The sequence below is a fragment of the Corylus avellana genome, chromosome ca5 (genome assembly GCF_901000735.1).
Source record: "Corylus avellana chromosome ca5, CavTom2PMs-1.0".
Classification (NCBI taxonomy): Eukaryota; Viridiplantae; Streptophyta; class Magnoliopsida; order Fagales; family Betulaceae; genus Corylus; species Corylus avellana.
This window is the reverse complement of record NC_081545.1, coordinates 29,187,381-29,203,295: the sequence shown is the minus strand read 5'-3', so window position 1 is coordinate 29,203,295 and position 15,915 is coordinate 29,187,381. Positions and strand designations below refer to the sequence as shown.

Genomic DNA, 15,915 nt, shown 5'->3' with positions numbered 1-15,915 from the left:
TTAGGTTAGCAACCTTGACCTTTTCAAACTGGGCAGTCAACCTTCCCAAGATGATATATAGGATAGGTGATCGACCTTGACCTATTCAAGATGGGTTGTTGACCTTCCCAAGATGATATATGATTGGTGATCGATCTTAGCATATCCGAACTAGGTTGTCGACCTTCCAATAAGATATAAGATAGGTGATCAACCTTGGCTTATATCAATTAGGTTGTCAACCTTCCATAAGATATAAGATAGATGACCTACCTTGGCCTGATCATAGACCTTCCCAAGATGATATAGGATGGGTGATTAACCTTGGCCTATCCAAGTTAGGTTGTTAACCTTCCTGAAATGGGTGATTAATCAACCCTACAATATATATAATGGGAAGTAGGTCTCTTCTTTCTTTCTCCTCATCCCTAATATAGACGACATTGGATCTCATATCTCTTAGCAACAAGAACTTTTGATCCTTTCACCATTTGAGCTAAATAACACTCATAATAGTATTAGAATCCCCTAAAATTTCAATAAGATCATAAAAAATAAAGACAAAAATAAATAAATAAATTAGAATCCCCTAAATTTTCAAAAAAATTGTTGATTCTCAAATTACAGAATTTAAGCCATTTATAAGCATCGAAACGCTTAGAAAATACCACCTATTAAAAAGGTGACATGTTATCGAGGCATCCGGAAAGAATTTCTCACTCAAAAGACTTTTTCTTCACTTTTGTAGAAACGCTTCTTTAGAGAACTAAAATATAGTTTTTAGCTCAAAGTTTTTTTACAACATAAAAAGCAAGAACCTGATGAAAATATACTCAATTCTCTACAACATGCGACATTTTTTATATATTATTTTCTAAGCATTTTGATGCCTAAAAATAACATAAATTTCGTAATTTGATAATTTAGAATTTCTTTAAAATTGTAAGGGATCTTGATAAATAAAAAAAAAAAAAAAACAATTGAATCTGAAAAAAATATATGTAGCCACAAAGAAGTTAAAAAAATCTCCTGATTGTGATTTCATTCCATGATGATGGTACAACAAAGCACAAGCCATGGAATTCCATTTGAACCTCTCAGGATATCTTTCATTACATATCTCCACTAAATTAGAGTTTCTCTTCCAGACATATTTTAGACCACGCTCATTATCACAGCCTCCAGTCAAGGTGAACTAGGGCATTCGCACCCCTTGTGCAGCAGGGCTTAATTGAGCATATATAGCACCCAGCCTTTGCCTTGTCCAACCAACCCGGCAGCCAAATGCATCAACTGACAATTAATAAGATAACTTAGACCAGAAGATAAGGAAAAAAAGAGAGGGAGGGGGGTTGGAAAGAACTACCCATTCTAGTATAAAAACTACCCACTGATTCAAAATGCAAAAAGAATAAACTGATATGGAGCTTCAACAGCAAAACATCATTTCATTAGCAGTTATGCTTGACTGTTGTGAAAGATAAAAGAGACAAGGAGAAGGTAAATTTACCAACATGTGGCTCTATGGCACTCCGAAATCATGAATGGGACAAACACAATTATATATCCAAATCATCATCTGGGTCCTCATCAGAATCTGGCCTCTCATCATCTGAATCACGCAAATATATTATCTCACCCGTGCTAGAGTTCTCATTTGTTTGCAATACACCGGTTGCAACAGGTGCTGCTTCATTCTTGCTATCCGCAAGAGATCTCCGACCATCATAAATTTGTATGGGTTTACCGTTTCCTGAAGGAAGCAGAAGTCAAGTATGACGTCTTTAAAAACATGCACATCTTGGAAAAGATCTAAGAAAAGAGATTAGATCATAAAAAACCCTACCTTTTGATCTTTAAGTGTAAGATAACATTAAAGAATGCACACACATACACATATACATGCATATCCCGTCTGTGCGTGCGGGCACGTGTTGGTGTACATGTATAGGTATAGGTATACACATATGCTAGACCTACATGCATCCCTGGTTCCATACCTTGGTGTTCAAAAGGAAGTACAACCTTAGCCCTATCAATTTGCTCCTTCTCTGACAACTGTAGACTGAACTGCACCTGTTGAAAGAAGCATCAAACACTTCTTTAAACAACGAAATTCAGAAAAAAAACAAAAAAACAAAACAAAAACAAAAACAAAAAACAAAAACAAAACAAAACAGAACAAACAAAAAAAAAACAAACAAACAAACAAACAAACTCTCTTCATTGGTGTTTATAGAATTTTAAGATCAATAATTGGATAACCATAGAGTTTGCGAAAATTTGAGAAACATGAAATTTGAGTGGTTTTAGGAAGTGCTTCAGGTCAGATCCACCATAATGGTTAACTATTTGAGTCCACCAGATTCAAATCTTAACCCTACATCAAAATCCATCTTCAAACCATGGCAGGCAATGAGGAATATGTGCTCAGGTAAGTAGTGACAGGTCCAGGAGATGAATTATTTGGGTCTTTTTTTTTCCTTCTGGTTAGGTTAAAAGAATATGTTGGTCACAAAAATTTGTTACAGGGGTATTTTGGTCATTGTACTGAATTTTACAATATATATGAGGTGAGAGAGGCTACGTAGAAACATAGCCTCCTCTTTCTCTATTTTCTTCCCATGCAAACCCTACAACACAGAATAACAAAGTAAGAAAAATTGGGGGGCTCAACCATGGGCGAGAGAGAGAGAGAGAGAGAGAGAGTGACAGATTTAAACTCTCATCAAGTTAAAGCTACACAACTGACCTTTGGCAAAAGGCTTCTATTGATCATTTCATCTTCGGATGAAAGGGGTGTAAAGTTGATGATTGACTGCTCAACATGAAATTCTTCAGACTGGAAGTTATTATGTAAGACTATGTCAGTTCGCACTTTGGAAATAAGAATAGAACCTCCCAAAGAGAGAGAGAGATGGAGAGGTCACCATCACTCGAACACGCCCATTTCTGCGCTTGAACCGGGCATGAAACTTCCCTTTCCAATAATTACGTTCAAGTAAAGAGAGGTTCTCCGAATTGCATCTCAGTCCATTTGCAGATTGATTTAATGGTTCTACACTTGCCACCATGGAGGAAATATACCCAAGAACAGCAGTGACCCTCTCTTCATGAAGGTCTGAATGTGACGACCAAAAGATACTCGAAACTTGATCTGAAACCATAAAATAATATTGAAACAAGCAGCATCCAAACACTGACCTTGCACATCAAATAGAACTTTTAAAAAAAAAAAAAAAAAAAAAAAGGTGACAGTTGCTAACTTTGGGCCAGTGTAAACCCCATGGGTTTCTAAAACTTTTAGGAAAAATTATCAACATTTTTTTTAAGCCCCAAAATATATGTTAAATAGTCCAATCCAAAAGGCAAGATTGTATAATTTTGCAGCCAAGAAGATGGAGACAGCTTAAAATCTTTGAAAAAAATATATGAATTGCAATATTAAGGAGAACAATAAAAACAGCATAAAATTATTCCAACAGATGCAATAAACTATTGCCACAACAAATCACTAGATTTTACGAGAGCTGGAAATTGTAAGCAATCACAGCAGAATAAAACATGTCTTTACCGTTGCTACGAAGGTTGCTTAGAAGGCCTGCAACTGATGATATAGATGCATGTCTAAAGATTTCGCTTACCTAAAATTGAGAAGAATTCATTACGAACACACATACATGCAGAGCAAGAATACACAAGAAGTTTAATGAAAGAAACATGAATGCTACTGGCATACACAAGCAAATACACCACAGAGATAATTCCCAAAATTTAAGGTGAACATTTTTTGCATATATGCATTTACATGGTAAAATTTTCTTCCCTGCAAAATTATCATTGTAAAACAAAACATTTAGTTGAAACATGTAAGTAATCCTTCTTTTAAATTCCCTAAAATTTGCAACTACAGAGGGGGGAAAAAAAAAATTAACCCCAAAATTCCCTTTTTTTTTTTCCTAGGAAAAGTATAGACAATGTATGGGGGACTTGTACAAGTTGGGTACAAATCTCTAGAGTTTAAGACATAATTGTTCTATTGCAATTTAGTTTTAAATTACTACTAAAATTTTAGCAAAAATGGCCAACTTGGAGGACTGTATTAGCGGAATTATTATAAACTTACGCACTTTTCAACAAAAGAATATATATATATATATATATATATATATATATATATAAGGAAATATTACGTTTAGATAGTCATGGCAATAAATTCTTTGTTTTTTAAGTATGGCAATAAATTCTAACTCTAACCCAATATGGAATCATAACGATAAGTGATTATTATTATTTTTATTTAAAATCAATAGCCATATATTATAACTGACCTCATAAATTACATTTATATTGCATTTGAAGTGGCAATGACTGATAGTAAAAAATATTTTAAATTAAAAATTATTACAGTTAAGAGAATATTTAGATTATATAAATTTTTACTAGGTAATTTTGTGTATTTTCCTCCACCTGAAAGTGAGTTAGCCCCCTGTTATATTTGGTATATATATTATCGACCAAGTGTTTCAAAAACTATGACAGCTCAAGTACAAACCTTCATTTCACACTAAAATAATATCCTAACTTCTTCCAGGTCCAAGAATTCCTTTTACTGTACCGTGATATTCCCCATTAAGATAATGAATCATAATCTTGAGACGGATAGCTGATGAATATCAATCAATAGATTTTCAGGGGTTTCACAAGCCATCCCTGCTTGTCTAAAATGAGGCACCAATTAACTTTTAAAGAGGTTAAAATATGTCAAAATTCCAACCAGCTGAACTAGACAACACACTGGAAGCACACATGCCAGCCATTTCTGCATGTCCAACAAAGGAAGAACACAAATCCATCAAGTGTTTGCATAAAACAAGAGATACTAGCCCCCAACGCATTTACTTGGCAAAGCCTTGAGAGGAAGTTTCAATGACCCAACTCAGAAAAGGACAGGATTCCTCAAGTGGATTTATCTTAGAATCCAAATTTCTTGTTTTGGTACATGTATTGTACTCAATAGGAAGTTTCCCCGCAACACCCAGATAGATATACTTCTCACTCAGAATCCATATTACAATTCAAAATTCTAGATGCTACAGATATGCACAGAACATATAAAATTGGCAAAGTACATGCACACTACATGCAGCAGGCTGGCTAGAACTTCACCTAAACCTCACTGTAATTGCATCAGCCATTCAATTTGCATGCACTATATATATTCACAATAATGGGGTCCAAAATTACCAGATCTATGGCAACACAAAAACGAACTTTGCCTTGTCCAACTAATCCTGCAACCACAAATCAATTTTCTTTTTTTCAGATTAGTACCTTCCACAAATCAATATTCAAGAGAAAAAACAATAACAAAAAAAGACACCCTTTTAACTAATAACATTCAAACCTAAGACCTACTCCAACACAATCCCACCCCTTACACTGCCAAGGGGCCAACAAAATACACCCTGTATTCCAGTGAAACGCCACACTAAGAAACAGACATATGAAATGAAAAAGATGCACCCACTGAAACTATTATGCAAAGAGAAATCCCTTTTTTTTACGCCTATTGTACAGTTGTTCATCTGGATCCATCTCTTTTACAAATCAACCATTGAATTTGTGGGACCCACATTGATTTGTAAAAGAGATGGACCAGATAAACAAGAGTTATACATGTAGCATGCCTCTTATGGACACTCCAATAGTAAAGAGTACACCACACCTTTCCCCAGCTCAATAATTGAGGTGAACAACTTGTCCATATCCTTCACGTTCTTACACAAACTAGCTCGGGAGGAAGCTTCGCTGTAAAGATGCGCAATGTTTCCAGACTCCACAAGCCTATCCTTCCAACCAAGAGGATCCGTATAACAATCCAATATCTGAATCCTGTACCAATATTTGAGTTCAAAAGTCCCCACTCATCAATCATAACATAATTTAAAAACAATAATAATACTAATAATTATAGTTACAATTTCTGCAAATTGAATTGACACGTTCTGCAACCATGTGCTCAGCAACAATAATTTCATATAAGTTCATATATAAATAAAAGTGCTTGTAATAACAACAATAATCATAATCATAATCGTGATAATAATAACAATGAATTGGTTAAGATGATTCACCATTTTTTGGACGAAGCGACATCAAATCCTCTCCTCTTCAGCAAATCCACATAAAACGACGGGCTCCGAGAGAGAGCTACGAGCACGAGACCACTGCAATAGATGGACCAGTGACAAATTTAACGAACGGGAAATTGAGAATTTAGGATCAGAGTACAATATTTTGTAACCCTAACTGACCGTGACTGGGATTTTCCCGCCAAAATTTGGGAAGAGAGCTGGGTGAGGACGTGGGTGAAGACATGGAACCCGAAAGGAGAGGCTATGGAGTCCTTGATTGTGAGAGCCGGTGCGTGCTCCCCCTCGAGCGCACCGTCTCGGAGTGCTCTGCAAATGGATTCCGTCATTGACGCTGAGGGTTTGGGAGCTTCAACAGTTCAACTGCAGGCTTTGAGAGGGTGCCTAAAACCCTATTTTGGTGAAGGTTGGGGTTTTTGCAAAGAGGCCCCTTAACTTTTCTCTTTTTCTATAAAATTTCGTGTTCCGAGTTTTTTTCTTTTTTTTTTAATGAAAAAATAATAATAATTTTTTGAAAAGAGGCTGCTCATCACAAAATATGACATTTGTTTAAATTAAATGTCTCCTAAAATATAAGGTAAAGTCCACTTAACCTCCCTCAAACTACCATTTCAATGACAATTTACCCCTCAAACTATCAATTGTGACAATTTACTCCCCAAACTACCAAAACAATAACAATGCACCCTCTCTCAAACTACCAGTCCAATGACAATTTACCCCCAAAACTACCAAAATAATGACAATGTATCCTCAATTTTAACAAAATGATGAAATTACCCTTACTAAAATTAAAACAAAAATGCTAAAATTTATTTATTTTTTCAAAATTTTAAGGGTATTTTTGTCTTATTGAAAATTTTATATGAGTAATTTTATTATTTTGCTAACATTGGGGGTACATTATCATTGTTTTGGTAATTTGAGGAGTAAATTGTTGGAATTGATAGTTTTGAAGGTAGATTGTCATTGAAGTAGTAGTTTGAGAGAATTAAGTAAACTTTACCTTAATACATATGAATTTTGCACGTTTGAAAAAAAAAAAGACCCTACCAATTTGTCATCTTATACCTCAAAATATATTAAAACAATCCTGCCACCCCAGCATGCTCTTCCATATTTGAGGAGAAAACTATTCACAAGTCAAACCAAAGGGTTATCAATCAAAATCAAATGTTTGAGATCACAACTTCACAAACCATTTAGTTATAAGATGTATAAATTTATATACATTTTTTTAGTTAATTTTGTGTTAGACCATCAGGTCCATCACCCTTCGATTTGATGTGTAAACGCCCATGCCCATGCCCATGTTTACATATATTTTTTTGGGATTAAAAAATAAAAGAAAAGTAAAAAAAAAGATGCTCAATCTTATGAATCACGTTCACCCTTCAAAATTATTTTTTAAAAATCTCTTGTCATACGAGCATAAACTATAACCCAATGCACGTGTTATTTGTCTTGGCCCCATCTCTATGAATTATTGGGCAACCATGGACAACCATTAATATTCTTCACAAAAATTTTTAATTGGGATTAAATTATATGTTGTCCAAATCTTTTAAAATACCCTAATTCTAATTATTGTTTCCCCTAATGCGCCATGTGGGTGGTCGCAACTAGTCTCCCGACCCAAACTAAACAATGAAATAACTATTATATCATTAAATGGAGATCTCTAGTTTGAATCATCTTCTCTTTCTTCTTGTACGGACATATTAAAAAAATATTATTTTATTCATTTCAAGTTTATAAAGTATGATGTATTATTTTTTGGAAAAACTTTACAAAGGCTTCCAGATTTTCTTGTGTTTTGAGAATACCCTTCAAAATTCAAAAACATTTAATTTCATCCCTTGAAATTTTTAGTTTGATGTAATCTACGTACATGCTCCATCAGGGTTTGACGTTAAACAACGTTAAAATTGATGAAATAACATCTTATACCTCTTAAACTTTTATAAAATTCTAAATTTACTCATAATTTCATGTTAAAATAATTAAAAAAAAAAGAAAAAACGAAAAGTTGAGGATATTTTATTATTTTTCATAGGATTTAACGCAAAATCCTAACCAAAGAAGTAGATTGCATCAAATTAGAAGTTTGAGCATTCTAAGGATAAAATTGAAAGTTTTTAAACTTTAGGAAAAATTATATTTTACCCCCCAAAGTTTAGGGCGATTTGCAATTTGACCTCAAAAGTTTCAATTTTGGCAATTCACCCCCCAAAGTTTCAAATTTTTGCAATTTGACAAATTGTATTCAAAACTTTTCATATTGCCCCTAATTTTTAATTTTGTTATAAATTTTTTTTAAAAAAAAAAAAAATTCCGGATGGCTACGCCATCTTGCCTTTGTGTTACCCCAAATTTGTTCTTTTTTTTTTTAAATTAAAAATAAAAATTATGAGCAATATATAAATTTTGAGATAATATTGGTTGAATTGCAAAAAATTAAAATTTTGGAAGTAAATTGTCAAAATTAAAACTTTAAAAGTCGAATTATAAATCATCCCAAATTTTAGAGGTATAAACTATAATTTTTTATAATCTTTAAAAATGTTTTTAAAATGTTAAAAAGGTTTGGGAAGTTATTTTTTATTTTTATTTATTTTTATAGATAAAAAGAAAAGAAAATGACAGTCTAGATTTTCGTAAGATCTGTCCAATTGACCCAAAATGCTAATCGGATGGCCATGTGATGTTGTGTCATGGGTCCCATACATCCCGTAAAAGGTATTGACCACTGACTAATTCACCACACCATCACATCACGCCCCAAGCAACAAGGCATCAAATTCTAGAAAGATTCTCCACCGACCCGACCCGACCCAACAGCCCTCTTTAATTATAACGACGGAATCTCTTGCATTCATCGGGAATAAGATCTCTCCAGATAAAATATTCAATTAATAGTTGAAATATCTCTAAAGAGATTTTGATGACATAAATAAGACGTATGTCCAACTAATAAAAATAATAATAAAATTTACATATATTTTAAAAATAATTATAAAAAACTAGAGAGTGGTTGGCCACCTATTGAGAGTGACCGGACCACCCCAGTTAGTCACCTTAGGCCGGCCGAAGCCACCACATGGCTCTTGGGGTTGGTCCGAACACTCCAAAAACTAAATCTTAAAAAAAAAAAAAAAAAAAATCATTTGGCCTTGGAGGTGGCTGCGACCACCCTTAGGTCTGGAGTGGCCAAAGCCACCCCCATGGCCCAACAGGTTAAGGGTCAAATAATTTTTTTTTTTTTTTTTCGTTTGACCCTTGGAGTGACCGGACTACCTTCATTGGGCATGGGATGGCCAAAACTACTCCAGACAGCCGGTCTGGAGTGGGCGAAGCCACCTTCAGCCTAAATTAGGGTGGTTCAGCCACTCTCAAAGAGTGGTCAACCATCCCTTAATTCGACCATTAACTACATATTCTTCGGTACAATATTAACGGTAGAGTTGCTGTCATACCTCTAATACAAATTCAAAGCTTCTTATCCTTGTCGGTGTCCTTCTCGCCGCTATAAATTCTCCCCATTACTCCTAACGGTTCAACACGCATTCTGTCGGCTGTAGCCATATGTCGTGGCTGGCTCTCTTCCGATCCCCTTCTTCTCGCTCTAAATTGTAAGATACGCCATATTTTACCGTTGATTCAGCGAAGATTAATCTCGTCGAAGACGCGAAGGAGAAAGATAAGACTCGAGAGACCCCACGTCCTCTCTGTATCTCTATCTCTTCGTCAAAAAACTTCGTCTTTACTCAGAGGTCCCTTTCTTTCTCTCTGCCAAGCTATTTCCCTCTCTCGTAGTGCTTCAAAAAGCGGCAACCAGGCCCAAACTTTTTTCCCAATGGCGAGCATATACCAGTACCACCAATTCCCGCACCACCTCTACCGCTAGTTGTGTATATAAGACCCTTTTACGCGTTCTATTCCACCAATGGATTCGCAAACTTCGTTGTTGAGGGAGCAGAGGAAGCTCCAGAGGCTGCGGTGCTCGGTCCAGTGCTACGACTGGGGCCGTCGGGGTCAGCACTCTCGGGTGGCTGGCCTATTTGCTCGGAACACGGGGTCCGAGATCCAGCCGGACAAGCCATATGCGGAGTTATGGATGGGCACCCACGAGTCCGGGCCCTCCTTCGTGGTCCAGACCAGCGTCGACAATGGCGTGTCGGTCGGGTCAGAGGGTGTGAGCTTGAAGTCCTGGGTCTCGGAGAACCCTGGTGCGCTTGGTGATAAGGTTTTGGACGAGTGGGGTTGTGATCTCCCGTTTTTGTTCAAGGTACAGTTGTACGAGTTTGTGTGAATGAAAATTTGTGTTTGATGCATTTTGCTTTGTTTTGGGGAATTTCTGGTTGGGCTTTTGGGTCTGATTCTTATGGACTTTGGGATTTTTATGTTAAATATACACGGGGTTTTATGTGAATTTGTGTTTTTCATGGAAAAGTTGTGTGCGTGGTGTGGGATTTTGACTCTTTGGTGGGACTTTAGGTGCTTTCAGTGGCAAAAGCGCTGTCAATACAAGCGCATCCCGATAAGGAGTTGGCGAGGACGATGCATAAGGCGCGGCCGGATGTGTACAAGGACGATAATCACAAGCCCGAGATGGCTTTGGCGATAACGGAGTTTGAGGCCCTTTGTGGGTTTATCAGTCTTGAGGTATTATGAACTCCAAGGTTGCTTTGCATATGTGGATCTTTGACTAGATATTTCTTTCTTTCATTCTTTTTTTGCTGGTATTGTGGATCGAAGCACTAAGTTCAGCATTGTTTGTTTGTGAAGAATTTTGGGATGATGGCGGCATTTATGAACTTGGTGTGGCTCACCACTTGATTGTCATAAAGGCATAATGACTGTAATAGGTTACTTTCAAAATGGATAAGACTGTACCTTTTTTATTCAATTATAAATCCTGATTGGTACCTTGTTGTATTATCTTCCTCATTCTTGCCTTCGTTTTTTTTTATTATTATTATTATTATTATTTTTTTTACATTTCACTTATTTTACTTCTACCCATTAGATGATTAATTCATGATTATGGTGATGCCCATCTAATCCCTAGTTAAAAGTTTATAATTTGGAAGAACGTCGTTACATGGTACTGTGACAAATTTCGTAAATTTCTTTGTTTGAGATTCATGGAGAACCATTGACTACTTTGTAGTTCCCTTGGGTTTCTTGGGTGGCACTTCAGCTTGCAAGATGAATCCCTAACCATTAACCAGCTTTGCTCTGATCTGACAGTTTATGGCAAACGTTGGATTTCCCAGTATTTTCTTATGTGGGAAGAGAGAGAGAAAGAAAAAGAAATGTGTCATCCCATCATTGCTGAAGACTGGTTACTTCTGCCTGGGGATTGTTAGTGCGGTGTGTGGGACAAACAGTGTTTTCATAAGTAGGATTTTCATCATGTATGGGCTTCCTGGAACCCATGCTCTAATTTGGCCAAGGGTCTAGGTTCATATATTTTCCAGTTGATTTATTTTTCAGTGCCCCATCTGCTCTAGCTGTTGAGATTTGTTTCATACTAGTGATAGTTTCTTGTATTTCATGGCATGCAATTCCAAAGAAACCTGGATAGGAGAGGGATAAACACGTTAACTATCTGAGTCTGTGCAGCAGATCTGATGGAGATTTATTTACTCCAACTGTAAACAAACTTGACTTTTTAAAGGCAGTCCTATTATTATTTTTTTCAATTGACTATGTGCATCCCCCTCAAACACACTCCTCACTCGGGCTTGCTCTGCTGCTGGGTCTGCAATTTCTTCCTCCCATTTTGGGTTCTAAAACTTGGTTGTATTCTATATTTGCAAACATGTTGATGATTCCTAAAGTCATTATCATTTACTTGGAGCAACTTGCTATTTTCTTTCCAGGAACTCAAGGATGTGCTTCGTAATGTTCCTGAGATTGTAGAACTAGTTGGTAGTGCAGATGCAAACCGAATCTTGCATCTTGACGAGCAGGATGAGGAGGAAAAAGCAAAATCTGTTCTGCGATCAACTTTCACCCAACTCATGTTGGCTAGTAAAGAGACAATAACAGAAGCAGTATCCAAGATAAAAAGTCGCCTGCACAAAGAAAGTCAGGTCAGTTGGAAATTTTACTCATTACTAATTTTCCACTGTTTTTGGCTTTTTAAGTAGGATTTTTTTTTTCTTTGAGTTCTTTATGCTCTTATCCTGTAGAGTGATTTGATTGTTATGCGTACCCTCCAAGCAGATACTCATTTCCTGCTGCATATGACAAGAAAACTACCATGTAAGAAAAACCTGTTAAGTTTGATGTCTTACAACCCAAAAATGACCATAATTGGTGTTGGCATAGTTAGTCTCCTTAATGGAAGTTATAGTTGTAGTCACTGGTGGCCATGAAGAAAATACTGGTAACAGAGTTTGATTAAATCTCTTATCTCAACTTATAGAGCTTGCAATATGTATAGGTAGAGAGAGAGAGAGAGGGTGTTGTGCCAGTGTAAACTTCAGCTACATACACACCACTCAATAGTTATACATTTTTGTGAACCCACAGTTGGATCAACTGCACCCTATGTACCCCACCATACGTGCCAAACTGTCCATTATTAAATCGATCTGTTGATTATATCTCTTGAATTCTTAACTTACCTTGCTTTATATGAATAAATGTCAATTTTCAACACTCAAGATGTGATGGCATTTGTTCTCTGATCAACTTGATATTTGTGAGGGAAACATGCATAGAGATAACATGAAATGCAAATCAGAAGATAGTTTAAGATGACAGGGTAGTTCACATTTTTTTAAGATGATGAGTAACTTTCTTTCTTCTTTTTTTTTTGTCACTCTCTTCACATCTTGTTAACTGGTAAGACCTTTCTTTTTCCTTTCCTTCAGGTGAGGCAATTAACAGACAAGGAACTGCTGGTGTTGCGGTTAGAAAAGCAATATCCAGGTGATGTTGGTGTCATATCAGCATTCTTTTTTAATTATGTGAAGCTTAATCCTGGTGAAGCATTGTATCTTGGGGCAAATGAACCCCATGCATATATATTTGGTGAGTGCATCGAATGCATGGCGACTTCAGACAATGTTGTACGGGCTGGCCTTACTCCCAAGCACCGAGATGTCCAAACTCTTTGTTCCATGCTCACATACAAACAGGTAATGAATCTATTCAAGTATGATCATGTTTTGATTGGATGTTCTATTTGTATTATTGGAACTAGATATTTCCTTTGGCAACCTTGTAGACAGAGTTCATCCAGCAATTTATCCACTAGTACTTGTGATCTGTGTTTTTAGCCTCGATGTGGGGTTCTATGGATTTATTTCAACCCACCCTTATTTCAATCTAGCCATCAAGAATCTTGGTCATTGTATAGTATGGAATCAATTAATGTTCTGACAGACCTGCCGGTGGATAAACGTATTCTCATGCTCATTATACCTTGGTCCCCTTTTTAAATGGAGTAAATTGATGTTGAGCTAATTGCAGCTTCACTGTTGTTGGTGCAAGGAAACAAGTGAAGTTACTGTAATCTTTTCCAACTCGATTGAAGGAGACTAGAACTCCTTTGATAGAAAAACTTGCATGACTGCATGTTAGGACAAATACATGAATAAAAAAAAAACAATATTTGTCTCTGCTGCAGGGCTTGCCTGAAATCCTGCAAGGAATTCCTGTGAATTCATATGTAACAAGGTACCTGCCACCTTTCGATGAATTTGAGGTTGATCGCTGTATCCTTCCCCATGGGGCATCAACAGTTTTTCCTGCCGTCCCAGGCCCGTCCGTTTTCTTGGTCATGGTTGGGGAGGGAGTAATGCATGCCGGATCATTGAAAGGTGTTGTGGTTACTGAGGGAGATGTTGTTTTTGCACCTGCTAACACTGAGATTAGCATTACAAGCGCATCAGAATTGCAGTTGTATAGGGCTGGAGTGAACAGCAGGTTTTTTCAATAGAAGAGCACCTCTTTTGCTTTAGGTCAAAAGTAAATAACTAATTTATTTGGCGCGCATAATGCTGCAATGTTGTTTATAAATGTCTCTATTACGTAACATCAGCTCATGTATTTGCATGCATGAGCAATGAGTTATAGTAAAAATAAAAGGAATAAAGAGTCATTATTTTGGTAGTAAGATCTTGCAGGTTTTTTTACTCTTCATTGAAATCTTTACCCGTTTTATATTTTGGTCTGCAAATATTTGGCGAAACAGATACACCCTCCATACGTTTCATATAAATCAACGTAACCATGGATATTAGTCTCGATTTAATGATAAATCCAAGCCAATGGCATTCGCACTATCAGTTTGTGGAATTTCCATGACCTTAGCAAATCTTGATCGATTTGACTGCTCAATAATTCTCATATTATGCAAACAAATGCAAGCAAGCAAGCAAACCTAATTCCAATGAATGAAATGCTCAAAATGATGATGAAATTGACACTCTCATTCTAGGTTTACAATATTACTTGTCCTCTTTGTGAAATAGAGAGAGAATCTCTTGAATATATACCTTTTTTTCTCTTATGTCCTGCTTCAGAAGTTAAATTGGCTACGTTTGTTAACATTTTTGCTGTCCTCTGTTTTTATTTTTTATTTTCTCAAAAAAAAAACAAAAAACAAATAAGTCAACAAAGAAAATATTCTTAAAAAGCACAAAATCATTTTTCACCTTAACATCACATTAAAATACTTTTTTCAATCTAACAATAAAAACACTTCAAAACAAGAGCTTATGGCAGTGTTTGCCAAGAGCCTGGGCCTGGTACAGTGGCTGGTACCTGGTATTGTACCAGGCCCTCCCTCAATCCCAAAAAAGAAATCTTTTCACCTCAAAATTAATCCCAACATCTCTACTTTTTATACCACATCAATCTTTTTTTTATTATTATTATTCAAATAAAAAAATCACTACAAAACAATTTTTTTTTACATTTTTGCATATAAATTTTTTTTTTTTTTTTTTCACTTTTTCCCACAAAATATTTTCACTAAAACTAATCAAACACATATTCCTAAAAAAAAATGCTACAGTATCAACTCAGGCCATTGGCAAACACTGCCTATGTTTTCCACTTTGCTAGCCAATCTATTTCCAATCAAGTAAACAACTATTGTTGATAATCTTATGAATGAAAGGTTGAATGTACATTAACATACATGAGATGAAAGTAACATAATGTTTTAATTTCATTTTAGCAAGCAAACAAAACAACACTTTCCTTTGATTAAAAAAACAAAACAAAACTAGTCTCTAGTATAAAGGTCATATGAACGGAGTGAGCTTTCAATATAGTGAATTAGCCGCTCTCTCATGTGACAAGCTAATCATATAAATTGTGTCTATTTTATTTTTTAAGTAAATTGCATAATCTCAAAAATAGTAGCATGGCACAATTATGATATACTTTTTACCTTGCCCGGCAGCTATCTTTTGTGACTAATACTCCCAATTTCTTTCATGTAAAAGCAAGAGTTTTCCTTCTCGTGACCACATTTTTTTTTTTTTTTTAAGGTCACCAATAGTTTCGATGAGTAATACTAGATACCACCTTTTCATCTAGATTTCATCCAGGTGAAAAGGTTTTTCTTTTACAATGAGTGAAAGGGAGAACCATTCATTATCCCCACAAAAATGTAAAGAAAAAGCATTTCCATTTTGATGAAAATGTGACACCTAACATTACTCACAATGTGACATAGAAAGTGTTGTTCATCCCATTCAACTAGCCGAAAGAGATTGCTCAAAGCCTTTATTCCTATTTCATGAAAATTGGA

At 35.8% G+C, this 15,915-nt stretch overlaps 2 protein-coding genes across 2 annotated transcripts; one reads left to right on the top strand and one right to left on the bottom strand.

Moving 5' to 3' along the window:
• Positions 1-995: 995 nt before the first annotated feature.
• LOC132182705 (elongator complex protein 5) lies at positions 996-6,507 on the bottom strand. The gene is made up of 10 exons (XM_059596023.1): positions 6,297-6,507; positions 6,117-6,209; positions 5,708-5,874; positions 5,227-5,273; positions 3,554-3,623; positions 2,910-3,136; positions 2,732-2,821; positions 1,980-2,055; positions 1,490-1,732; positions 996-1,272 (listed from the first exon to the last, which is right to left on the bottom strand). Exons 1-9 carry the CDS (start codon positions 6,461-6,463, stop codon positions 1,539-1,541), a joined length of 1,131 nt encoding a protein of 376 aa, XP_059452006.1. The 5' UTR covers positions 6,464-6,507; the 3' UTR covers positions 996-1,272; positions 1,490-1,538.
• Positions 6,508-9,696: 3,189 nt separating this feature from the next.
• On the top strand, positions 9,697-14,264 carry LOC132182367 (mannose-6-phosphate isomerase 1). Its single transcript, XM_059595596.1, has 5 exons — positions 9,697-10,422; positions 10,632-10,799; positions 12,023-12,235; positions 13,022-13,288; positions 13,780-14,264. Exons 1-5 carry the CDS (start codon positions 10,081-10,083, stop codon positions 14,089-14,091), a joined length of 1,302 nt encoding a protein of 433 aa, XP_059451579.1. The 5' UTR covers positions 9,697-10,080; the 3' UTR covers positions 14,092-14,264.
• The last annotated feature ends 1,651 nt before the right edge of the window (positions 14,265-15,915 follow it).